This window comes from Alnus glutinosa, chromosome 2, assembly GCF_958979055.1.
Source record: "Alnus glutinosa chromosome 2, dhAlnGlut1.1, whole genome shotgun sequence".
NCBI lineage: Eukaryota > Viridiplantae > Streptophyta > Magnoliopsida > Fagales > Betulaceae > Alnus > Alnus glutinosa.
In genome coordinates this window covers 29,509,499-29,536,246 of record NC_084887.1, presented here as the reverse complement: position 1 = coordinate 29,536,246, position 26,748 = coordinate 29,509,499, and the positions used below count along the sequence as shown (strand labels likewise).

Below are 26,748 nucleotides of genomic sequence, written 5' to 3'. Positions count from 1 at the left end.
ACCAGCCATCCCAGCCGAGACTAGCCCGTGGAACCATAGAACCCGACTGACCCAGCAGCCCATCCCGGCGGCCTGCTAAGCTAAACCCCGTGAGCTTGAATCCAAACCGGCAATGGTAGAGACTTCCGGCGAGCAGTGAAGTCCGAACCATTGAACCCAGGTGAGTGCGCATGAGATTTTGTGTCGGCTGTGTCTCCTACTTGTGGGTCTGACCGAATTTGTAGTGAATAATGCATATTCTTATGTTGGTTATTTTTCCCTTATTTTAGTTAAGTATAACATGAAAACTGTGTGAGTGTGAGTGAACGTGAGTGAAGGACATGTGAATGATATTTTATTATTTGTATGTATATTTTAATGTTAGCTATATATATATATATATATATATATATATATGTATAATTAACTATTGAAAGTAATTTATATATGTAAAATAGTTATGTGCATGCCTTTTTAATAATAACTATATACCGAATATTGTACATATATATATACATATTATAATGCTATACATATATATATCTATATATACATATATAACTATTCGATGTATATATATATCTTATGATACTATACGTATGTATATCTATATATATATATATATATATATATATATATATAGATCTATTCAGTGCACATATATATATATACATTTTATAATACTATATATGTATATATGTATATCAAATGCCACACTATCCTATAAATATATATATATATATAAAGCCATGCTATGCTATTATATATATATATTTATTATATAAATGCTATTATGCTGCTTAATCTAAAAGAACAAAATTATTTTAATTATTCATATTAATTATTAAGCCTATTAAGATATATTATTATGATAATTTGTAAATAGAAAATACATAAGTGTGATATAATTATATAGCTATTTTATTAAGGGTATTGATAATCTAAGCTATTAAAAATAAGTTGTTTTATAGGAAATGAGATAAACTAATAATCATAATATAAACGATTTTTCCTAGTAAAACAATAATTGTGTCATTGTGAATATAATAGGTAATATTTCTGAATGATGATAAATAACTTTATGTGTATATGCATTTATGATTATGCAGATGACGAACTGAAAAACGGTACAAAAGAACTGTGAGTATTCCTTACTCACTCAGGGTGATACAAGTAGAGCTTTCTTTAATATATGATTTCCTGCTTTATTTAATATGTATGCATCTTGTTTGGAGCATATTGTTTGTATTAGGTCATGTTTTAGTATTAGGGCATAGAGACAGATAGGAAGCCGTGAGAGAGTGACAGACAACCCAGCAGGTGGGTTTGAAGCTCTGTGAGTGATAGACAACCCAGCAGGTGGGTTTGAAGCTCTGTGAGTGATAGACAACCCAGCAGGTGGGTTTGAAGCTCTGTGATGGATTGAAACTCTGCGTGAGATAGACATCCATGGATTTTGTGGGATTTGAGGCCCTGTGAGAGATAGACAACCCTAGTATGTGGGTTTGGTACTCTGAGAGGGATAGACAACCCAGGAACTGAGGCCTTAAGAAAAAGGATCCTCAGTGAAAGGCCGTAGAAAATGATAAGGATTTCAGATTGTCATCATATTGTTGCACTGCATTTTGTTGCATCGCATATATTTAAATAAATCAGTAATCTTTTATTATTGAAAGCAGTTGACTGACCCATATATTTATATATGGGCGGTTTAGCCAATTATGCAGGTACGAAAGATTAAAGCTCAAGAGATGTTATAGCTATGGATGCATAGTTTATATTCTTCAGTGTTATTAGCATTTTATGTTGACAAAGTTACTAGTGATTTTATATGTATGCTTTCGTGTCATTATGGACACCTATTTCCTTGTATTTGTTACAAGTATTTTTTTCTAATGAAAATCTAGAGGTATTTAATTTAAAGGCTCTAATGTGTTATTTAATCCAAACCTATTACATAAATTATATTTTCCGCTGCCAATTTATACTCTGATGATGTAGTAATGTCACGTGGAAATCGAAATTTTCACTTACGCCTTTTTGTAAAAGGCGGGGCGTTACAGAATGGTATCAGAGCAGTTTGCTCTGAGGACTATCAGACTTGACCATAGAAGTCTAAGAATAACACAAGAGCCATAAGTAAAATAAACAACTTTTTATAAAAACTTTTGTGTGAAATAACTTAAATGTTGAAGTTAATAACTATTGTCTACAGTCAGGATTTCTTAAATACTGTCATCTATGCTTATGATGATGTATGCAGGACATGACTTTGATGTGTATTTGTTTCTTTGTTAAACATGATCATATATGCATTGTATAAACCTTTATATATGTATTGCTAATCATGTTAGTAACATATCATTTGTGTGTTATCATTTGTGTGTTAGAGAACATAGTGATATGATTTCTAGATTAGAAACTCATAGATAGGATTAGCATAGTAGATATATATATATTTGCATGATCGCATGCCAAAAAGGGATTTACAATAGAAAATGTTTTGGATTTAGACCCCCAGAAATGTTTTAAGTATATTGAGTATACCTTTTAGCACAGTCACTTTTGTTTGTAAAATGATATTTAGATGCGATGAAATGATATTTGGACGCTGTGAAATGATTTTTCTGAAAATGTTTTGAATTTAGACCCTCAGAAATGTTTTTAAGTATATTGAGTATACCTTTTAGCACTGTCACTTTTGTTTGTAAAATGATATTTAGATGCGATGAAATGATATTTGGACGCTGTGAAATGACTTTTCTGACGCGAAGAAAACGTGGTTAAAACGAAAAGTTAGTGTGAAAATGATATATCTATATTATAGACATATTTTGTTTTATACTTATCTCTAATAGTAACTGAGACACTCCATTAAATAAGAGGGAGGAAACTCTTATTTCTCCTCTGAACGCAAGGAGTAAAACTTTTGTTCCTCCTTTGAATGCGAGGAGTAAAACTCTTGTTCCAGGACGGGAATACCCATTCGTGTAAAACAATCCATTAAATAAGAGGGAGTTAAACTCTTATTTCTCCCAATGAATAGATGGAGTTAAACTCTTATTCCGGAATGAGGCTACTCATTCATGTAAAGCAATCCATTGAGTAAGGGGGAGTCAATCTCTTATTCCAAGATGAGGAATACTGCTCATTCTTGTATTATTATCATTAGTTTTCAAAAGGTTTTGATACAAAGAAAATTCTTTATGAAAAACTTTTTGAATATGTGTGCTATGCATGTGTATGTACACTTAGCACATATCATTACTTTAGATTACATGCCTGGTGTTGTAGTGTTATGAATGATTGTGTTCATTTACCCTTTTAGAGTCACTAGGTAAATGACAAGATTATCATTTAGAAAAGATTGAATAAATACTCTTTTGCTAAGTTTAATAAGTTAGATGGCATAGTACTAGAAAATCTCCTCCTGAATAATAATTTAGATAGGAAATATCTACGTGATCTTCATTGGTTCCAAACAAATGGTGTTATCTTTATTTTGTTAACATATAGCTTGACGCAGAAAAGATGCCGCCTTATCGACGTCGTAAGAATCAGGACAAACATCACCATGGAAACGGTAACGGAAGGATTCCACCTCCACCTCCACAATTCTATGAAGCCTTAATCCAATTCATGGCTGACACCTCTAGGCAACTCGCCGAAACGATAGCACAAATGCCACAACCCAACAACCAAGCTGAACCCTTAGGTTGCTCACTTCGTGACTTTGCTAGTCACAATTTCCGATCATTCGAGGGTATTGAAGGACCAAACGCGGCAGAGGCATGGCTCACAGATATCGAGGTATTATACGATACTCTTGGCTGTACCGACGAACAGAAGGTTAGTTATGTTGTATTGAGGTTGACGGGCGAAGCTGGAAGATGGTGGACCGCGAAGAAAGTATTGTTGAAAGAACCCCCAAACGAGACAATAATCACATGGGAACTCTTCAAAATTGAATACAATCGACGATTTTTCCCTAGAGCTCAAAGGCAACTGAGAGCCATTGAATTCCAAAATCTAGTCCAGGGTGACATGACTGTGGAACAATACTTTGCCCGATTCATAGAACTCGCTAGGTTCGCAGTTAACCTAATTCCAGATGAAGAATCAAAGGCTGAACGCTTCGAACACGGTCTCAATCCTCAAATCAAGGAAAGGGTCATATGTCACGAAATTAAGGACCTCGCCAGGTTAGTAGAAGTGGCATCTCTTGCAGAGAAAGGAATTCGCGAATCAGCAGCAGCCTACAACCTAGAAAGGCAAGAAGCACAGCAGGCAGTACCTCCGACAAAAAGGCTAACAATAGGAAAAGATTCCAAGCCAACTATTAACAAAAACTTTCCGCCCACATTTGGAAATCAAAAATCTCGCTGTGATACGTGTGGTAAATTGCATACGGGAGAATGTAAGATAACTAGTTCAATTTGTTTTAAGTGTGGTAAGTTTGGTCATTATAAGAGAAGCTGCCCTACAAAACTTACCGGAGGATCGAAGTCGCAAAGAGGCAGTTATTAACAATAAAACTTGTACGAGCACGAACGTAATTCCCTGTTCTTAATGTTGCTAAAGAAATTACAGATGTGGAGATAGTCACCGTGTAAAGTAAACTTGCAAACAGGACCTTTTCTGCACCATTCCCGGAGAATACTGGTATGCTTATACCTGCAGGTATTTCATAATACTGCAGTTAGTTAGTTATTGTTGTTAGTAAAGAAGTGCTAGATCGAATAAAATACCTGGCTAAGCCTCAGAGCGGAAAACCCTAAGATCTTGGACTGCACGCAAGAGATCCTGGTATTGTTCTTGGAGACGATTATTGTTCTGCTCCAAGTCAGCATACCTCTTTTCCAAATCTTTCGCATACGAATCTACCACCTTCTTCAGCTTTTTATTCTCTTGCTGAAGGACCCGATTCCTTCGCCTAAAGTCCATATACATTCGCTGCAAAGTCAAAATTTGAGCTTTCAGCGCTTGAATTTCATTTCCTCGAACTTGCAAGCGTCGAGCCATATTTGCAACAGAGGAAGCGCCCTGAATACTGAAAGCCAAAGAGTCATTGATGGCTTGAGCATCAGTCCTATCCGCCAACAACTTTTCATCTCGGGGAGTCATGATGCCTTGAGCTACGGATGCAGCTACTGCATCACTCAGCATCACAGAGTCATTAGTCAGAAGAGGACCCCTCTGAGATAAGAACAATGGACGCCAAATTTCTGGTACTACAGGCGCAGTATTTAGATCAAAATTATTTTGAGAGGATGAGGAAGCCATTTTTGGAAAAACTAAGGAAATGATGATACTCCTCAAAGAACCTGAAGGAGAAAAGATGAAGCGGTTATTCGAAAGATCTGAAGGAAGAAAAGAGAACTTAATCAGTGAACGAGACGCAGTCTAATCAACGTCATTCGGAGCGCAGCTGCCACTACCACTAGTAGACAACTCTCGAATCGCGAGCTCTCTTTCTTTTCGGCTTTCACCCTTTTCACCTTCTCGAATTCCGAATTCACCCAATGACTTTTCCGGATTTCTCGCCGCACCTTTCGCACCTTGCAGAGCTGGAAGAGCACCTCGAGATAGAGCTGAATGAGCATTCCGAGAAAGGGATGGAGATATTACGATCCACTGTCGGCACCACTTGCACCGTCCCCTCTCAAATCTCCTCTATAAATTCACTCGTCTTCTCTCTTGCAAAGCACACCTTTGAGCTCTCAATCCTTCACACTTTGAAAGCCAACATGTTTCTTCTGGTCTAAACTTATCATCGCTCCTGAGATAGAAGATGTAGTACCACCACCTCAAACCTAAATCAAGAAAAATGCAGCATCACAACCAGATTCACAAACAACGAAGCAGGACTATCCTTGATCTTAACATCTAGAAGCAGGATTATCCTTGATCATGCTTCTGAGATGAAGTATCTTTCTCTTCCTTCGCATCACCATAAAATTTTCTGGCATCTACTCTCAATCCGGTGATGGCGATTTACGACAGAAGAGAAAGCACAACCGATATGAGTACCGCACTCATATCCTTTCCAGATTGCTTGCCTCATCTTCCCCACCTTCCTCTCCTTCTTGGTTTCCATGTTTCTATTTGGCAAGCTTTCCAGCAAAATTATCAGAAAACATCATCACAAAAGAAATTTGTTGTACAAGAAATTTTTTTTCAATAATGAGAAATATATTCTTTTCTGCAATCTACACCTCGGCTTGGCTTAATTTGTCGTACGGTGTTGAGTGCTTGTTTATTTTTCTTGTTTAATAAAAAATCTGTATCGCTAGACTTAAAATTTAGGACTCTAAATCTTCCCTTAATGTAAACTTTATGCATTGCATAGTTTACGAATTTCGAGGACGAAATTCTGTTAAGGGGGGAGGAATGTAGCGCCCCAGTTTTTAAAACATATTAATAATTTCATTAAAGATGAAAAATGATTATTTATGTGAATAAATAAACGTTCAATTGTCTTATAAATATTTTCAACTAATTTAATGAACTGTGTTTTAATAAAACTGGTAATTATTTTATTTATAACCAAATATTACTGAGTTAAAATAGACAAAAGATTAATCATTAGATTAATTATCTTTATTTTATAGTTGTGCAAAATATTATTTTGACACTTTATTATTTAGTATAATAAATACTATGTCTATTAAACTTCGTAATAAAATGTTTTCATTTATGAAACGAACTAGACTCAAAACGGGTTTAAAATGTTACTCTAGTGATTTATTAAATTGATAAAAACCTAGTGTAAAAATACACTGCAGATTAACTTGATCTGCAGGAGATTCGATATATAATTTATTGCTTTAAATTAATCAACCACTTATCTGTTTTAAAATCAGCCGACCTCCACTATTTTTATTAAACTCTCCAGCTCAGGCACTCATTACAGCCATTCACTCTCCAGCTCATGCACTCATTACAGCCATTCACAATTGCTGCCTAAGCCTTTTCGGGCCTTTATAACTGACTCCCTCTACATCAGAAACTCACACCTCGCTGATTACTAAAGCTTCCTCCTTCTTTATTTATTGTTTTCTTTCTCCTCTTTTTCAATCTTTCTTTCTGTTCCTTCTGTTTGAAGTGAGTCAGAGAGAAACAGAGTGAGTGAGAGGGCGAGATGAGAGAGATCAGGAGAGGACCCACGACCCGGTGAAACCAAGAGCAACCCAGCACCATTTCAGCAAGCCGGCCTTCGGTGCTTGAACCCGTGGACTGTGACCAGCAGCTCGGCAGCAGCCAAAACCAGCCGAACCCCACGAACCACGCCGACCATGCAGCTGGAACCGTACACCACGATCCGTCCAACCCAGACCGTGCATGATTCTGTCAACGTCGAACCCATCCCAAGCCGAGGCTCAACCGTGCATGGCGTCAAGACTCAGACCCACAGCCGTGTTCCATGAACCCGGAAGCCATATCCGGTGTGCTGACCCGGACACCCAACCCATCCAGCTGAACCCACTGATCCAGAACCCCCTTACCCAGCAGACCCGTAACCCAGTGAAACCGTAGCAGCAAACACCAAGTCTGTAGAGGCTCGTGCGTGATCCCAGCCGAGACTAGACTATGAACCCATATGCCGAAACTATGAACCAGACCATGCAGGCAGAGAACCAGTGACCGGCAAACCTGGAAACGGTCCAAACCAACCCAGAAACTGCCGTGAAATCGTGACCCCGTGAGCCCAGCATGCGACCGTGACCTGAAACCAGCCATCCCAGCCGAGACTAGCCCGTGGAACCATAGAACCCGACTGACCCAGCAGCCCATCCCGGCGGCCTGCTAAGCTAAACCCCGTGAGCTTGAATCCAAACCGGCAATGGTAGAGACTTCCGGCGAGCAGTGAAGTCCGAACCATTGAACCCAGGTGAGTGCGCATGAGATTTTGTGTCGGCTGTGTCTCCTACTTGTGGGTCTGACCGAATTTGTAGTGAATAATGCATATTCTTATGTTGGTTATTTTTCCCTTATTTTAGTTAAGTATAACATGAAAACTGTGTGAGTGTGAGTGAACGTGAGTGAAGGACATGTGAATGATATTTTATTATTTGTATGTATATTTTAATGTTAGCTATATATATATATATATATATATATATATATATGTATAATTAACTATTGAAAGTAATTTATATATGTAAAATAGTTATGTGCATGCCTTTTTAATAATAACTATATACCGAATATTGTACATATATATATACATATTATAATGCTATACATATATATATCTATATATACATATATAACTATTCGATGTATATATATATCTTATGATACTATACGTATGTATATCTATATATATATATATATATATATATATATATATAGATCTATTCAGTGCACATATATATATATACATTTTATAATACTATATATGTATATATGTATATCAAATGCCACACTATCCTATAAATATATATATATATATAAAGCCATGCTATGCTATTATATATATATATTTATTATATAAATGCTATTATGCTGCTTAATCTAAAAGAACAAAATTATTTTAATTATTCATATTAATTATTAAGCCTATTAAGATATATTATTATGATAATTTGTAAATAGAAAATACATAAGTGTGATATAATTATATAGCTATTTTATTAAGGGTATTGATAATCTAAGCTATTAAAAATAAGTTGTTTTATAGGAAATGAGATAAACTAATAATCATAATATAAACGATTTTTCCTAGTAAAACAATAATTGTGTCATTGTGAATATAATAGGTAATATTTCTGAATGATGATAAATAACTTTATGTGTATATGCATTTATGATTATGCAGATGACGAACTGAAAAACGGTACAAAAGAACTGTGAGTATTCCTTACTCACTCAGGGTGATACAAGTAGAGCTTTCTTTAATATATGATTTCCTGCTTTATTTAATATGTATGCATCTTGTTTGGAGCATATTGTTTGTATTAGGTCATGTTTTAGTATTAGGGCATAGAGACAGATAGGAAGCCGTGAGAGAGTGACAGACAACCCAGCAGGTGGGTTTGAAGCTCTGTGAGTGATAGACAACCCAGCAGGTGGGTTTGAAGCTCTGTGAGTGATAGACAACCCAGCAGGTGGGTTTGAAGCTCTGTGATGGATTGAAACTCTGCGTGAGATAGACATCCATGGATTTTGTGGGATTTGAGGCCCTGTGAGAGATAGACAACCCTAGTATGTGGGTTTGGTACTCTGAGAGGGATAGACAACCCAGGAACTGAGGCCTTAAGAAAAAGGATCCTCAGTGAAAGGCCGTAGAAAATGATAAGGATTTCAGATTGTCATCATATTGTTGCACTGCATTTTGTTGCATCGCATATATTTAAATAAATCAGTAATCTTTTATTATTGAAAGCAGTTGACTGACCCATATATTTATATATGGGCGGTTTAGCCAATTATGCAGGTACGAAAGATTAAAGCTCAAGAGATGTTATAGCTATGGATGCATAGTTTATATTCTTCAGTGTTATTAGCATTTTATGTTGACAAAGTTACTAGTGATTTTATATGTATGCTTTCGTGTCATTATGGACACCTATTTCCTTGTATTTGTTACAAGTATTTTTTTCTAATGAAAATCTAGAGGTATTTAATTTAAAGGCTCTAATGTGTTATTTAATCCAAACCTATTACATAAATTATATTTTCCGCTGCCAATTTATACTCTGATGATGTAGTAATGTCACGTGGAAATCGAAATTTTCACTTACGCCTTTTTGTAAAAGGCGGGGCGTTACAGATAGTGAGGGAGCTTTTGCAGTAATGAAGGCCACAGTCCACCGATCCCTTAAGATACCGAAGTACTTGTTTTGCTACTGTCATGTGAAGTGAAGTGGGGTGGTGCATGTGTTGACAAAGTTGGTTCACAGAATATGCTATGTCCGGTCTTGTAAGAGTCACATATTATAGAGCTCCAACAATGTGTCTAAAAATGGTAGGATCAAGGAGTACTTCTCCTTCGAATTTGGACATCTTTGTCCCAGCCACACAAGGTGCATGATATGCTTTGGATTCAGCCATTTGTACCCTGTCCAGCAAGTCAATGACATACTTGGATTGTCTAAGGTGAAGACCACTTGAATTCCTTAGAACTTGGATGCCAAGAAAGTAGCTTAGAGGACCGAGATCCTTCATAGCAAAGTCAAGTTGTAGAGTTCTAATTAAACAATCAATAGTGGCATGATGATTCCCTGTGATTATAATATCATCAACATAGACTAAGAGGAAGATGTGTATGCTGCCACGATGATAAATGAATAGGGAATAGTCCACTTGAGATGCAATGAAGCCAATGTTTAGAAGGGCATGAGCGAGTCGGGTGAACCAAGCTCTTGGTGCTTGTTTAAGTCCATAGATGGATTTATGAAGCTTGCAAACAAAATCAGTACACGTGGGGTCAACAAAATCGGGTGGCTGTTCCATGTACACTTCTTCATTCAGTAATCCATGTAGAAAAGCATTAGACACATCAAGTTGTCTAAGCTCCCAATTAAAGTGGACTGCCAGTGCAAGGAGAAGCCGAATGGTGGCAGGTTTTATGACTGGGCTGAATGTCTCATGGTAGTCAATTCCAGACTTTTGATCAAATCCCTTAGCAACAAGTCGTGCCTTAAATCTGTCCACACTTCCATCGGGCTTTTGTTTGATTTTGAACACCCACTTGTTTCTCACCACATTATGTTTAGGAGGTCGAGGACATAGAGTCCAGGTGTTGTTTGAGAGCAAAGCATTGTACTCACTTGTCATGGCCTCAATCCATTCTTGTTTGGCTGCTGCTTGTCTGTAAGTAGTGGGTGTAGGAGGTAGATGGATGGCTTGAAGAGAAAAGAGAGGATATCTAGGAGTGAAGAACATTTTGTACCCTGGGAATTCTTTTGGTTTGAGATGTCTAGTTTGGGACCGGGTGACTATGCGATTGGTTGAGGTGTCAGCAAGTTGAGGATAGGGAGGTGGAAGTGCTGTGGGAGTGGGAGACAAATTTATATCACTAGGAGACAGATTTATAGTGGCAGACAAGGGATTTATATCATTAGGAGATAAGGTAGTAGATTGAGATAAAGTGGTAGGTGAGTGGGACCCGTGGTTGGATGAGGCTGAAGAGTTTATGTTGGATGATGACTCATTGGTGTGTAGTGGACACGTGTCAATTGGAGAACTTGGAAGTAAATGAGGTTGCATAGCAGCTGAGGTGGATTGTGATAAAGATGAAATAACAATAGGAATATCAGGAGAAAAGGTGAGGGATGTACCTGGAGTGGCCGTGACTGTGCAGGATCCTTGAGGAAGACTTATACCCTTGGCTGGAAATTTAAACTCATCAAAAACTACATGTCTGGAAATGTAAATTCTGGATGAGTGAGGTTCAAGACACCTGCATCCATAGTGATTAGCAGCATAGCCCAAGAATATACAAGGTTTACTGCGGAAGGACAATTTGTGGGCAGCATATGGTCTTAGTAAAGGGTAGCAAAGGCAGCCGAAGGATTTGAGGAAAGTATAGTCGGGTTGTTTGCCAAACATCTTGGAGAAAGGCGACTCATTGTTCAAGACTGGAGTAGGCAACCTGTTGATTAGAAATGTTGCAGTCAAGAAGGCATCAACCCAATATTTTGAGGATAAACCCGATTGTGCCAAAAGAGTTAGACCAATTTCTACTACATGTTTGTGTTTCCTTTCAGCAGTGTCATTCTGTTGGGAGGTATGAGGACAAGATAACTTGTGCAAAATACCATTTTGGGAAAGAAAAAGTTTGAATTGGTTTGATGTGTATTCTCCCCCATTATCGCTTTGGAATTGCTTAATGACAGCAGAAAATTGTTTCTCAACCAACAACTTGAACTTGACAAAACATTGAAAAACATCACTTTTATTAATGATGGGATACAGCCAGGAGTACCTACTGTAATCATCTATGAAGACAACATAGAAACGACAACCACTCAATGAGGGAACCGGAGAGGTCCACACATCAGAGTGGATTAGTTCCAATGGAGATTTAGTACATCTAGAAGACAAAGAGAAGGGTAATTGCTTGGATTTCCCAAGCTGACAAGACTCACAAACACTATGTTTATTGACTGGACCAGACAAAGGAAGATGCTGACGACGCATCACTCTAAGGAAGACTGCATTGCAGGGATGGCCGAGTCTTTGGTGCCACACCATATCAGTGGTCTTGATGCCAATGAATGCAGCAAATCCCTTCAATTTATTTGCTTGAAGTTGATGTAGTGGAATAGGGTATAAGCCATTCTCACTGGGGCCCTGGAGCAGCACGGTCCCTGTCAAGTTGTCCTTCATAGCAAAATGGGATCCAGTTAATTCAAAGGAGCAATGGTTATCAATGCAGAATTTATTTATGGATAATAAGTTTGCAGAGGAAGAGGGACAATATAAGATGTCATTGAGAAGGAATTTAGAAGGTGAAGTAGATTGAACCAAGGATGAGCCAATGCTTTGTATCTCCAAACCTGCTCTATTTCCAACTCCCACAGTCTCGTTGCCTTCAAAGGGTTGAGGATTGTTGAGAGCAGAGGGGTCAGCAGCCACATGAGTGTTTGCACCTGAGTCAGCTAGCCATTCATGACTTTCAAATTCATCATTGTTGTGGGCAATCATTGCTGCAAGTTGTGGTGGTGGATGTCTGCCTTGATAAGCATAATCCATCCTGTGGTAACAGTCCAAGGCAGAATGATTGAACTTTCCACAGATTTGACAGGGTGCTGGAAGGCCTTGATGGTTGTTTAACATAGGTCTCTGGCGAGATGCAGGGTTGCGACTGAAATTTTGGACAGCAATAGGTGGTTTTGGTGATGTGTTGGAGAATCTGGATGGAGGACCAGAAAATCTGGATGATGGAGTTGAGAAACTGGGTGATGGAGTTGAGAACCTGGAGTGATTCTTGGGTGGAGACCTTGGCTTTCTATTAGCAGAGGAGAATGAAGAGTTGGACTTGTTAGTGTAAAGAGCAAATGAGCTAGTTTCAGGAGCAAGGGTTGATTGGTGCTGATTTTCCAGCATCATTTCATGACTTAAAAGTTCAGATTGAAGATCTGCAAAAGTCATGTTAGTGGTGCGGATAGCAAAGGAAAAGGCAGTGACAAAAGGGTTGAAAGTAGAGTTCAAACCACTGACTATGAAGGAGATGAAATCATCTTCTTCAACTGGTTTTCCAGCAGCAGCCAACTGGTCTGCCCATTGTTTGGCCAGACGAATGTACTCGGTGCAGGATTTGTTCCCTTGCTGAAGATTCTGAAGTTGTCTTTTGAGGTAGGAGATGTGGGACCTTGACTAACTTGCAAACCTTTCAGCCAAAGCACTCCAAGCCTGGTGTGAGGTAGGTAGCCCATACATAGAAGAGATCAAGGCTGGTTCTAAGGAGCACAGAATCCAGCTCAACAGATGTTGGTCTCATTTATGCCATAAAACATATGCAGGGTTGAGATCTTGCTCGTTGGTTTCAGCTGTAGTCAGAAACTTAAGAGGGCATGGTTCTGAACCATCCACTAATCCCATAAGTTCATAGCTGCGCAGGATGGGTAGGAATTGAGAGACCCAAGCCAAGTCTTTTGGGCCATCAAGGTTGACAATGGTGAACTGAGTGGTGTTTGGCAGATTTGATATAACAGATGTTACATCATTTGAGGAATGAGTTTGTGTGGAAGATGAGGAAGCAGTGTTTGTTTCAGCCATTTGGAAAGCGTTAGCTAGTAATGCTCTGATACCATGAAAATATTTGAGAAACTGTTTTTGGAAGCTTATCTTAAGCAGTGTGTATTGTATCAGTATATATAGACCATTACATTCAGCAACAAGATGCAGAGAAATGGTTAAGGACCAGAATACAAAGGAAAGGACTAAGCAAAGGTTACACGTTTGTCTTAGAAAGTATGGGCTGTAGATTGTCAATCAAGTAAAGCTAAGTAAGGTTCCTGTCACAGGGATTAGAGAAGTAGATAGAGGTTTAGGAATGGACTAAATCTCTTGATGTGTTGATTGCTGGATCTTCTGATGACATGTTGGTAGGGCTTGCTGTCATAGTGTTCTGCAATGGTGGCTTGCTGTCATGGTGTTCTGCATAGTGTTCTGCAACAGTCTTAACAGTAATTGTTATCTTTCATGGTGGATTGGTTAATTTACAAAGATTTTTGTAAGATTTTCAAAAATCCTGAAAAAGATCGATTATCTCAATATCCAAATGCCCCATTAACGTTTTATCTGTTTATTCACCTTTGAATCACAATTAAGGGGTGTAAGTGTCAAAGATAGTGACCTAGAAGACTCAACTGACCACATGAGTATAAAATGTAGTACTATTAATTAATAAATGTAATGGCATGATAATTTGAAATTTATTTGTAGTATAACAATCACTGGTAGTCTAATTTATATAATAATTATATTTATTACGTAGATAACTTATTTACGTGTACTTTTCATACAAAGTGTAGTTTATATGAAATGTTACGTATAACTACATTTAATTTATAACTACTTGTCTTATCGTTATATGTATAAGTTTTCTTGTAATTTACATAAGACATAGGTGTATATATATATATATATATATAGTTGTTTATAAAAATATATTTCCCTTTTGAAATAACGACATAGAAATATGTTCTTGCCAACGCGCGTATTATATAAGTTATATGTTTATCATTTAATGATTGTTTTTCGTTCTGAAAACATCGATCCATTATTGGACAGAGGGAATTGATTTTATTTTTATTTTAAAAAAAAAAAAAAAAATCTTGTTTCTTTGTGAAATTCCTCGTTTTCCCAGCTTTCCTGCAGTGTTTCAATCAGTTTTTCTAATTGTTATTTTCAGAACTAGGTTAGACAATTTCTTAATCTTTTTCTGATTGATCTTTTTTTGTTCTTTTGTCTCAGTTCGACCACCCCCGCCCCCACCAAGACAGTTCAATAAATTCATTGCGCCAGCACCAGAGCGCATTGTGCCATCAGAAGTCCCAGGTTTGGGTCTTTTCTTTTTTCTTTTTCTTTTTTGTTCTAGCTTTATAATTTCCAAGATTTCTTTTGTTATTTTTTTTAGTGCTTGATTTGTGGTGGTGTGGACCCTATGGTTAATTGTTTTTAAAATGAGTTTGGTTTAATTTGTGATTATTGGAAGTGGTGGGTGATGGTGCCATGGTGGCCGGTGAGGTAGATGCATGTTGACTGTTAAGGCTCTCTTTATTAGTGTGTTTTGAAGTTTTTTTTTTTTTTTTTTTTTTTTTTTTTTTTTGGTGTAAACTAGGTTATACAATATCTTAATCTTTTTATGATTATTATTATTATTTTGTCTCAGTTCCGCCACCCCCGCCTCCACAAACACAGTCCAATAGGTTGATTGCGCCAGCACCAGAGCCCATTGTGCCATCAGGAGTCCCAAGTTTGGGTCTTTTTTTTTTGGTTCTAGCATTATAATTTCCAATATTTCTTTTGTTATTTTTTTTAGTGCTTGATTTGTGGTGGTGTGGACCCTATGGTTAATTGTTTTTAAAATGAGTTTTGTTTAATTTGTGATTATTGGAAGTGGTGGGTGATGGTGCCATGGTGGCCGGTGAGGTAGATGCATGTTGACTGTTAAGGCTCTCTTTATTAATGTGTTTTGAAGATTTTTTTTTTTTTTTTTGGTAAACTAGGTTATACAATTTCTTAATCTTTTTATTATTATTATTATTATTATTATTATTATTATTATTATTATTATTTTGTCTCAGTTCCGCCACCTCCGCCTCCACCAACACAGTCCAATAGGTTGATTGCGCCAGCACCAGAGCCCATTGTGCCATCAGGAGTCCCAGGTTTGGGTCTTTTTTTTTCTTTTTCTTTTTTTTTTGGTTCTAGCATTATAATTTCCAATATTTCTTTTGTTATTTTTTTTATTGCATAATTTGTGGTGGTGTGGACCCTTTGGTTAATTGTTTTTTAAATGAGTTTTGTTTAATTTGTGATTATTGGAAGAGGTTGGTGATGGTGCCATAGTGGCTGGTGAGGTAGCTGTTGACTGTTAAGGCTCTGTTTATTAATTTTTTTTTTTTTCGTTTAAAAAGAAAAAAAATGTTTTGACATGACATAAGATTGAAAATTATTTATATATTTTTGTGAACGTACATGTTAGAAAACTCATGAGCTGATCATGACCACATATAAGAGTATAAATGTAGTATTATTAATTAATAAATGTACTGGCATGATAATTAACAATTAAGATATAGGTATATGTTTGTCTATAAAAAATTAAAAATATATTTCTCTTTTGAAATAACATAGAAAATATAGTGCCTACCAACGTATTATTATATGTTTAACATTTAATGATTGTTCTTCGTTTTGAAAACATTCAATATTGGACATAGGGAATTGATTTTTTTTTTTAATTTTTAATTTTTTTTTATCAAATTCCTCGTTTGCCCAGCTTTCCCGCAGTCTTTCAATCAGTTATATATCCTAAATGTTATTTTCAAAACTAGGTTATACAATTTCTTTATTTTTCTTTTTTATTGATATATTTTTATTTTTGTTTGTGTCTCATAAGCTTTTCCGCAATACCCGTCTCCAACTGAGTTCATTGCGCCAGCAACGTCTCCCATTGAAATTGGGCCATATCATAATTATTTAAGAGGTTTGGGTCTTTTCTTCTAGCTTTATAATTTCCAATATTTCTTTTGTCATTTTCTAGAGTACTTGAATTGTTAATATTAATGTTGTTGAATTTCTCGTAATGAGCTCAACTTTCCTATGATATAGTCGGTGTATGTAAGCATGTCCTCGTAAGGAGTTAATTATACGTAAGCTGGTAATATTGACTTTTGTACTTGTTGGTCAGGGTTGCAATTCATTTTTAGTCGTAACAATGTGATCATCATGTAAGTACAGAAGGAACTCTTAACTTTGTGTTCTTGTTGCAGAACGGCCATTTTCGAAGAGCAATCCGTTGCAGAAAATTGCAGTTGGTATGAGGATCAACATCGTATAAAAGCTATTTTAGTTTCTTTCTTTCTTTCTTGCTCTAACATGCATATAATGAAAAGGCATTATATATCATTTAGTATGTTTCAGGAGAGAGTACCCTTTCTAGTTTCTGCAATACATTATTTTGTTTCTATTCTTCTTCCTGTGCTCTAATATTGAAATACGTGACTAATTAAGGCCATCCTTTGCAAGCAGGCATTTCTGGAGCTGTGTCTGGGATTGTAGTAATCTCTTTTGTGATTATCTACAGCCTTAAGAGAAGGCACCTATCAACTAACGCAATGGTCTGCTGTAAAAGTGGTGCAAATAACTTTCAAATCATTAATGAAGAATTCATAAAGAACTACGGATCAGTAGCACCAAAGCGATATACTTATTCAAATGTGAAGAAATTGACCAACTCGTTCAAAGAAAAAGTAGGACAAGGAGGATATGGTGTTGTATACAAAGGGAAGCTACCTGATGGAAGTATGGTGGCAGTGAAAATTTTGAGCGCGTCCAAAGGTAATGGAGAAGAATTTATCAATGAAGTGGCTAGCATTAGTAGAACATCCCATGTTAATATAGTCACTCTTCTAGGTTTTTGCTATGAGAGGACTAAAAGAGCTCTAATTTATGAATTCATGCCTTATGGATCTCTTGATAAGTTCATATATGATAAAGGACCTCCAATTACAAATCCTCTCTTGGACAGCAAGACTATGTTCCGAATTGCGGTTGGCATTGCTCGAGGACTAGAATACTTACACCGTGGATGTAACACAAGGATCCTACATTTTGACATAAAACCACATAATATACTTTTGGATGAGGATTTGCGCCCAAAAATCTCTGATTTTGGCCTTGCTAAACTATGCAAAACAAAAGAGAGTATTGTGTCAATGACGGGCATGAGAGGGACTGCAGGATTTATTGCACCAGAAGTATTTAGTCGGAACTTTGGTGGAGTCTCTCACAAGTCTGACGTTTACAGCTACGGAATGTTGGTTCTTGAAATGGTTGGAGGAAGGAAAAATTTTGATGGTGAACTCTCTCGTACCAGTGAGACATATTTTCCACACTGGATTTATACGAAACTTGAACAGGACAAAAATTTTAATACTTTTGAGAATATAACAGAAGGGGCAGAAGAAGAGACAACAAGAAAGATGATAATAGTTAGTCTGTGGTGCATTCAGACCAATCCTTCAGATCGGCCGTCAATTAGTAAGGCGATAGAGATGTTAGAAGGAACCCTTCAAGCCTTACCATTTCCACCAAAGCCTTTCTTGGATTCACCTACCAGGTCACCTTAAGATTCTTCCATGACTTCATAGTCATAAAAAAAAAAAAAAATCAGACATTTAAAATATGTGCAATTGTATCTAAAATTCAAAGAAGAATAGATGATCTTATTGTTGTGTTTTGCTTGCTTACACAAAGTTGTATATATACAATTTTACATTGAGACAAATCGCTCCGAACTTAGAGAGAAGATTTCAATTTTGTGTTCAGTTATGGAAGGAAGAGGAGAGTGGCTATCAGATTATGAACAATATGAAGGAAAGTGAAGGAAGAGATCAAGAACAGGGAGAAGAAAACAGTGAATGAGAGAAAATATTTTGGAGGGAAAATGATCTCTTGTATTACTGAATGAAATGAATAAATAAAATGTATTACAAGTTGTATATTTATACATTGATACAATCAATAATCGACTACAACTAATCTTTAACTTCAATTACAAGTAACTACTTGCCAGCTGGTATGTTAGTTACATACCAGTCTGTGTATATCTAAAACTCCCCCTCAAGATGAAGGGAAGATATTAATGATATTCATCTTGAATAACAAATGGTCAAAAAGAACAGACTCGAGGGCCTTAGTAAATAAGTTTGCAAGCTGATGATGAGAAGTCACATGAAGAGTACAGATAATGTTCTCTTGAATTTTGTCCCAGACCAAATGGCAATGTATCTCTATATGCTTTGTCCGTTCGTGGTATACAAGATTCTTAGCAATGTGAATAGCAACTTTGCTATCACAGAAGAGTAAGTTAGGTTGTGGATTAGAAATTTGAAGATCATGCAATACACTGAGCAACCAAACAATTTTACATGTAGTAGCAGCCATAGAACAAAATTCGGCTTTTGCAGAGGACTGAGATACTGTATGTTGCTTCTTAGATTTCCAAGAGATTAAGGAGTCTCCAAAAAAAAAAAAATACAAAATCCAATAACTAATCTACGAGTGTCAGGACATCCTGCCCAATTGGAATCACAAAATGCCTTAACATGTCGAGTTGAAGAAGCTGAGTAGAACAACCCTTGTCCAGGAGAAGACTTTAAGCACCGAATCACTCGAGTGGCTACATCCATATGGGGCTGCCTGGGATTGTCCATGAATTGACTAAGCAACTAGACAGAGTAAGAGATATCCGGTCTAGTGGTGGTAAGATAGAGAAATCTTTCAACTAGCCTTATGCAACTTGTAGGATCCGGTAACAACTCACCACTAGATCTAGACAACTTCAAGTTAGTTTCCATAGGAAACTTGGATGGCTTGGCAGCAAGTAAGCCACTGTCTTCCAGAATCTCTAAGGTATATTTTCTTTGGGAAAGATAAATACCCTTTGAATTACGAGCTATCTCCAAGCCAAGAAAAAACTTCAAAGGACCAAGATCTTTAAGCTTAAATTGAGTATTCAGAAACACAATAAGCTGAATAATGGCATCAACATTATTACTAGCTAATACTATATCATCAACATAAACAAGTAGGGCTATAAAAATCTTGCCTTGAACTCTTGTGAACAGAGAGTAATCTGATTTGGATTGAGAAAAGCTATGATGAAGCAAAGTAGATGAAAATTTGGCGATAAATTTTGAAGCCTAAGGCGAATCATAAAGAAGTACGGATCAATAGCCCCAAAGCGATATACTTATTCAGATGTGAAGAAATTGACCAACTCATTGAAAGAAAAAGTAGGACAAGGAGGGTATGGTGTTGTATACAAAGGGAAGCCACTTGATGGGCGCATGATGGCAGTGAAAATCCTGAGCGCGTCCAAAAGTAATGGAGAATTTTTCTGCTCTTGATATATATCCAACCAGTTGGGTCTCCTCCATCCCACCATGGAAATTTGACTTTTATAAGTGAGAATTAACCCTTGATCATGATCATCATGAGGACGTGTTCTTGGTGGAATCTGACTTGCAACTGATTCATAAGTATGTTCTTGATCACGTTTGCTGAAGGCTTGACTGATGTAGTCGTTCATTAACTCCTTCAAGTAGTGATCAAAGAAATTTGATTCACAAGGTTTTTTGATGCATTTTTTACTTACAAGGGTTAATTAAAAAATAAAAGATGAAAGGATCGATGAGCAAAAAATTTCAAAGAGTAAAATCTCCCCCAGGAAAATTCTTAAAATGTTAATTTCCTTGAAAACTAAAGTCAAGAAAATCGAATTCTTCTGCTTATATATACTCTGGATATATGAAACATTTTTCTTAAATAATACTCATCGGACAATATTAATACACGGAACCTATCAAATGTGTTGAAGCATGCCCGCTTTCTCACTTTGCAATGTCAGCAAGGTTTACAACGTTATTCTAGCAATTCAGCAACTTTTTTTTTTCTTTTTTTTTTTTGTAATTTATTCTGCAACTAATTAGTTGCGTCTACAATCAGGCCGGTTTACATGCACTTAATTTATAGAGGTAGATATAGAGGCTAGGAAGCTAGAAACAATATTCCAGTCTTATATATATATATATATATATATATATATATATATATATATATATATATTGGTACCTAATGATCATTATTATAAATTAAACAAATAGAACGAAAATTGTAAACCTCAGAATGCCGTAGACTCGTAGTCAAATTGCCGATACAGACGAGCGACCTCAGAAGTCAGACCGGCCACTTACTAATAATTAATTATAAATTGGGAAGTTCTTACATTATTTTACAAAGTCTGGACGACTTGTGGTTACTATATGAGGGTATATATTATTATAGGGCGGGAACTAGGAAGTTTATATATATAGAAAAAATATATAAGCCCGCACATGCATGGGGACGACCATGATGAAAATGGACGGACGGCTCTGATTGGTCAACGTCAGCCAATTATATATACATAATTGGCAGAGCGGCAGAAGGTGCCAGCTAGGTAACACACTTACACACGGACCGGGGTTGTTTGATGCATGATAATACACGGAAGGCATGCACTCAAAGGTCAAAGCCGCGTATGAGGGGCCACGGAAGAATTAATATTGTTCAAATTAAACTTCAAAGCTAGCAAAGGGATTTTTGGGTACCGATGGTGATGGTGGCAATCTTCTTTATTTAAACATACCAAACTTCTAAGAGAAATGCTAGGAGTACTTACAAACTCTTATAAAAAAAATTTTACAAACTGATATGGCATGCATGTGGCATTTTATTAACTAAAAAAGGTTAGACACGTAGGATTTCACATCCAAGCTAAATCCAGGTGGAAGTTTCCATGGACGACTGGCGAACGGAGCTTCCATGGACGGCTGGAGATGAGCTTGGGACAGGACGGCCGGCAAGAGGGGAGAGATTGAGGGAGAGGACGGCGAGCGGGCAGCCCTATGGTCGGGGTCGGGCACATCGCCCGGATCTGAGATCCAACAAACCCACGTCGGCAAGAGGGGAGAGATTGCGGGAGAGGACGGTGAGCGGGCAGCCCCGTGGTCGGGGTCGGGCACACCGCCCGGATCTTAGATCCAACGAAACCCACGCCGGTGTGCGTGGGTTTCTGGCCAGAGATCCGGCCGGAAACCCACGCACACCTGCATGGGTTTCATTGGTCTAGCCGGAAACCCAAATCCGTTCAGAGATCCGGCCTTCTCGAACCCAGATCCAGTCGAGAATCGATCGTCCATTCCCGTACCCAGTTCCGACCGAGCATTGAGTGTCCATTCCCGAACCCAGATCCGGCCGAAAACCCACCCCTGTTACCGTTCCCTTGCTTCGTCCTCGCTGGCCGTTCTCCGTTCTCGCCGGTGAATCTGGGTTCAACCGAATCTACTGGTCGGGCTTCCACCGAGCTGGCCAGGGTCGTGGTCGGTCGGTGTGTTGAAATTTCGACGGTGTCTGGGTTCAACCGGCCGGCTACTGGAGGGGAGAACGGGTCTGGAACAGTAACCGTAGGGGAGAAGGGCATTTTTATATTTTAACACTTATTCCATGTAGGACGCCACGTCAGCTTGTAAACTTATCTTTGTAAAAGTTTGTAAATACCCCTAGCATTTCTCACTAATTGGTGCGCTCAAAGTTAGTGTAACGTCGTTTACTTGTTTTTTGAGCAAAAGCGAAAAAAAGAAATGAAAAAACTTGTTTAGGCTACATCAGACCCAAAAAAAAATTGGGAAATGTGCATTTGTACGTATCTCAAAGGTAACGTTCATGAGCAGCAACACGAATGGTGTGAGAAGTCTCACGGCCGCTGATTGAAGAATGGCTTTCTTTGTTAAATTATTTTCCTTCATTTTTTTTTTTTTCTGTTTTTAAAACAAAAATATTAGCAAATAATTCAAAACACAAAACACTCAAAATTATTTTTAAATTTACATCATATAAAAATATTTTTTCAAACAAAAATAAAAAAACACCATGGTTCCTTTCTAGATTTTATAATTAATTAGAAATAACATAAATTATAAGATCAAATACTTTGCAAAATAATCTTTAATTACATAGAGTCAAAATCGACAACTCCTTAGATCAATAACTAAATAATTAAAGGCCATTTGTGTTATATATTTACACCTCTTTTTTTTTTTTGATAACATTCAAGAAACAATGATATATTTGATAAAATTGAAAAATCCATAGTTCTTTATTATAATGCATCAAATGATTAAATGAAGTGATTGTCCTATATATTTCCTATTATAATGTGTGGCATGTGAAATGAGATTAATTCTCTATATATGGTGTTTGTTGCCTAATTGTCTTTTGATATATATATATATATATATATATATAACAATGGAAGCTGAAACCAAATATATATTCAAATGATTTAAATATAGAGTAATGCTATATGCCCTACTTTTATTTCACTTTTTTCTTATGCGTACACTAGTGAATATTTTTGGATGAGAGATTCAATTAATATTATTTATGGATAATTATAGCGACAACTATTATCATCGCACATAAGCCCACTTTGGTCATTAATTAATGCTTTTCGCGCGTTAAAAAAAAAATCCCAATTCAATAATAAGGACGACATATTAGCGATTTTAAAATTTTTGTGAGACATTAGCGACGACCCCACAATGTCATCACTGATAAATGATCACTAAAAGCCCTTTTTCTTGTAGTATAATGCTAACAAGTGCCTTATGGATTTCCAGTGGTTCTTTGCTAGCTTAACATTAAAATTAACATATTATTTTATTTTTGTTTCTTGTTTTTGCTATTGATCAAGTTGTCTCGAGATGTTGAGGATCTTATTTGTCCTCTCATAAAATTTGACATACTTTGATGCAGTGAAATTATAGCCCGTACGTGCACGTGGTTGATATATTTGTCGACTCTAAAATCTCACACAAAGAAATGTGTCAATTGAACAAGATTTTTACCCTGTTACTTGAGATTGGACACGTGAACACTCTAATTTAGCCATTCAATAATGTCCAGAGATTGCCCATTCCAATCTTAACGAATAGAGAAAAAAGAAGAAAATACATAAACACATGCACCAGGAAATGAAGTCAACATAAGCATACATGGTATTGAGACAATTAAGAGTTACAAGCTAGAATTCAAAGATAAGAGTTACAAGTATTCAAGAGACAAAAGTTACAAGCACTCAAGAGACAAAAGCTACAAAATGATAAATTAGATTTATTGTTGTTAATGTAGAAGTAAATCAAGAAGAGACGTCTTGTAATATTTAGACTATTTCTTTATAAATAGAGTCTTATATACAATCAAATAAATAAAAAGAAACATGCAGCCAAGAAAAGACTTTGGCATGTGGATGTAGGTCATAAGCTGAACTACCTGAAATATATATTTCCTCTCTTTCCTTTATCTCTCTTCAAATTATTATTAGTTCTTACACATGGATTAATTGATTTATAACTTTATTAGAGAAAATTGGTTCAATTGATGAATTTAAAGATCATTGCCCTAACTAGCTTGTGTAACCGAATTTAAAGTGGGATTTAAAAAAAGTTGCCTAGGATATATACTCTAAGGTTTAATTACCATATATTCGTGTATTTACAAGATAACACAAAATAACTCTCTGCCTCTCTCTTTTACCTTTTCTATTTGGGGGTAGGAAAGCATGTGAAAGGTTGATGCAGCCCAAAGACAATTAAAGATGATTAAAGCATGTGGAAGCATGTGAAAATAGAGATATAAAGAAGATAGAATGCTAGAGCATCTCTATAAAGAAATTCTAACATTTCTCTATAAAGAAATCCAATACACCATTTTTGACTTCTCGTCGAAAATCTAAAAGCATTAATGACACCGTCAATTTCTGCATCAAAGACGTGCTGACTTGTGCAAAGACTTGACTTGGCCCTCCGAAAAGATCTTTCCTTGTGTCTTGGTCTAGATTAGGAAATAGCCTAGGAAGGGCAAAGATGCTTTCGCTTAGAGTGCTTTTTTCTACTCCACACAAAACATATATAGGATGGATGACCAGTTGGGACCCAAGCTCTTTCTTGCTTGAAACCGCGTTTCCACCGTCCACATATTAAAGTGTTGCACGGCAATTCTTAATCGTGGATCCGAATCCTGCATGTGCAAAGACTTGACTTGGCCCTCCGAAAAGATTTTTCCTTGTGTCTTTGTCTAGGTTATGAATAGGAAGGACCAAGGTGCTTTCGCGAAATTAAGAACCTTGGTCGATGCTTAGAGTGCTTTTTTCTCCTCCACACAAAACATATATAGTATGACCAGTTGGGACCCAAGTTCTTAAATTCTTGCTTGAAACCGCGTTTCCACCATCTACATATGATTTTGACTCTCTCTCTCTCTCTGCTGATATGCAATTATGCATAGCATAGTTATATAGTGTGGCATTTTCCTTGGTCTTATTCAAATTTTATAAGGGTTCAAGCAGACCATCGTCCCCTCCTTATTTGTAATTATTAGCCCAAGCTTGGATTCAAAATTTGTTTTCGAGTAAAAAAAAAAAAAAAGAAAAAAAGAAAAAGAAAAAGAAAAAAGAAAAGCATGTACCACTCTTGTAGCCGTGGTTTTAATTAAGTGCAGTACTAATTATCCCACTCTCTCTGGTAGTGCTACTCACCCTAAAAGTTGATTTGAAATTGCGTTAAAGAGTTTAAAAATAATTTTTAATAAAAATTAGTTTATAATTATTACCCACGCGTGCTGTTTTGCCAATGGCTGGTGTAACATTCTTTGATCAATTGACTTATTTAAATTTTTTAAAAGATGTGGCAATATTAATTATATATATATATTTTGTTAGATGCACTGATCAAATTAAGAATAATACACCCATTTTAATGTGTCATTTATCAACTATCCGCGTGTGCCGCTTTGCCACATGGAGAATCGATTCCGATGGAACAAACACAAGTTCGATCTATTGAACTTTCCAAGAATTGTATTAATTAATTAAAAACAAACATTTGATGCCAAACACTCTAGAACGCTTACTAGCTTAATTTCTTATCACTTAGCTTAGGCTTTTGACTCGTTTGAGACCCATGCTCATTAGCTTAGGTTTTTGGACTAGAATTGATTATCCTAATATGTATATTAATTTATTCTTGTTGAACTCCCTCGGTGTTTCTCTCCCTAACAAATGCTATTAAAACCATGGTTAGCTTCTCTTATTACTGATATGAGTGTCTTGTTTGACGTATTTGGTTTGACTCTAGTAAAAAGAGTGTGCATCAGCACTTGGAGTACACATGACACATTTGGTTTATAAATTAAAGGTTTCACACACAAGGGGGAGTTGGGTCAATGTGGAAAAAACTCATAAGTGGTGAAGAGATTTGTTATGAATGCACTTGTGAGATTTGTGTCATATATTGTTAATATACTTAAGTGGACCCGAGCCCATTATTTTAGGCATGTAAACTAGAAGTGGTGTTGTAACGCATCGAAAAATTAACCAATTAGTAATTAACTTAATGGTCAGCCTCTTAGTCTCTTTCCACTAAGAATAAGACTTAATGATCTCTACTCATCTAAAAGAGAATACTATGCATATCAACATTAATAATTACAATCAAAGCATTACTATGAATCATTACATTAACTAATTAAAATCCTTATGATATACGTACACTCCATCACTATAAAATATTTCTATACTCCTTTAATACACAAACACATCTCAAAACACTAAGCCTACATTGTCACCAAATAATATTATTTACCGTAAGTGATATCCAAGATTCTACAATGCGTCATCAAGAATAACCAGATCAATATTATTACTCAAATTTAAAAAGTGGAGCTGTTTAAATCAAAAAAAAAAAAAAAAAGGCAAAAGAGAATAATTCATGTGTATCTGCTTGAACTCCATGTCCCAACTAAAGATGAAAAACTTTGGAACAAATAAATCACACTTTTGACATGAAACGTCGTGTTAAATTGTTAATTACTTTTCACCTATCTACTTAGTCGCTCTCTTCTCCCTCCCTACGTGAGTGGTTTGACCATCGTAGATTACTTTAGCCGGTGGTTTTCCTTTTGTCTTTATAAAACGGTAGAGTTTAT

At 36.5% G+C, this 26,748-nt stretch overlaps 2 protein-coding genes across 4 annotated transcripts in view; both read left to right on the top strand.

Moving 5' to 3' along the window:
- Positions 1-18,477, top strand: part of LOC133859301 (PR5-like receptor kinase) — a 34,043-nt gene extending 15,566 nt beyond the window's left edge. Inside the window, exons 6-10 of the mRNA XM_062294661.1 lie at positions 14,908-14,991; positions 15,741-15,824; positions 16,559-16,645; positions 16,932-16,976; positions 17,191-18,477. Of these exons, the coding sequence (XP_062150645.1) occupies positions 14,908-14,991; positions 15,741-15,824; positions 16,559-16,645; positions 16,932-16,976; positions 17,191-18,290 (1,400 nt within the window). The 3' untranslated portion in view covers positions 18,291-18,477. The remainder of the gene's footprint in view (positions 1-14,907; positions 14,992-15,740; positions 15,825-16,558; positions 16,646-16,931; positions 16,977-17,190) is intronic.
- LOC133859294 (uncharacterized) lies at positions 19-9,614 on the top strand. Of its 3 annotated transcripts, none has more exons than XM_062294643.1 (5): positions 19-160; positions 1,089-1,119; positions 3,506-7,870; positions 8,801-8,831; positions 9,407-9,614. In XM_062294643.1, the coding sequence occupies exon 3, from the start codon at positions 3,511-3,513 to the stop codon at positions 4,504-4,506; it is 996 nt and encodes a 331-aa protein (XP_062150627.1). In that variant the 5' UTR covers positions 19-160; positions 1,089-1,119; positions 3,506-3,510; the 3' UTR covers positions 4,507-7,870; positions 8,801-8,831; positions 9,407-9,614. The 3 variants fall into 3 exon arrangements, with proteins under 3 accessions (XP_062150627.1, XP_062150626.1, XP_062150625.1); XM_062294642.1 differs by having other exon boundaries at positions 8,801-9,011; positions 9,090-9,614; XM_062294641.1 differs by having other exon boundaries at positions 8,801-9,050; positions 9,090-9,614.
- Positions 18,478-26,748: the final 8,271 nt, after the last annotated feature.

Coding starts and splice junctions, on each gene's coding strand:
- LOC133859294 (XM_062294643.1), top strand. CDS start 3,511: ATGCCGCCTTATCGACGTCGTAAGAATCAGGACAAACATCACCATGGA.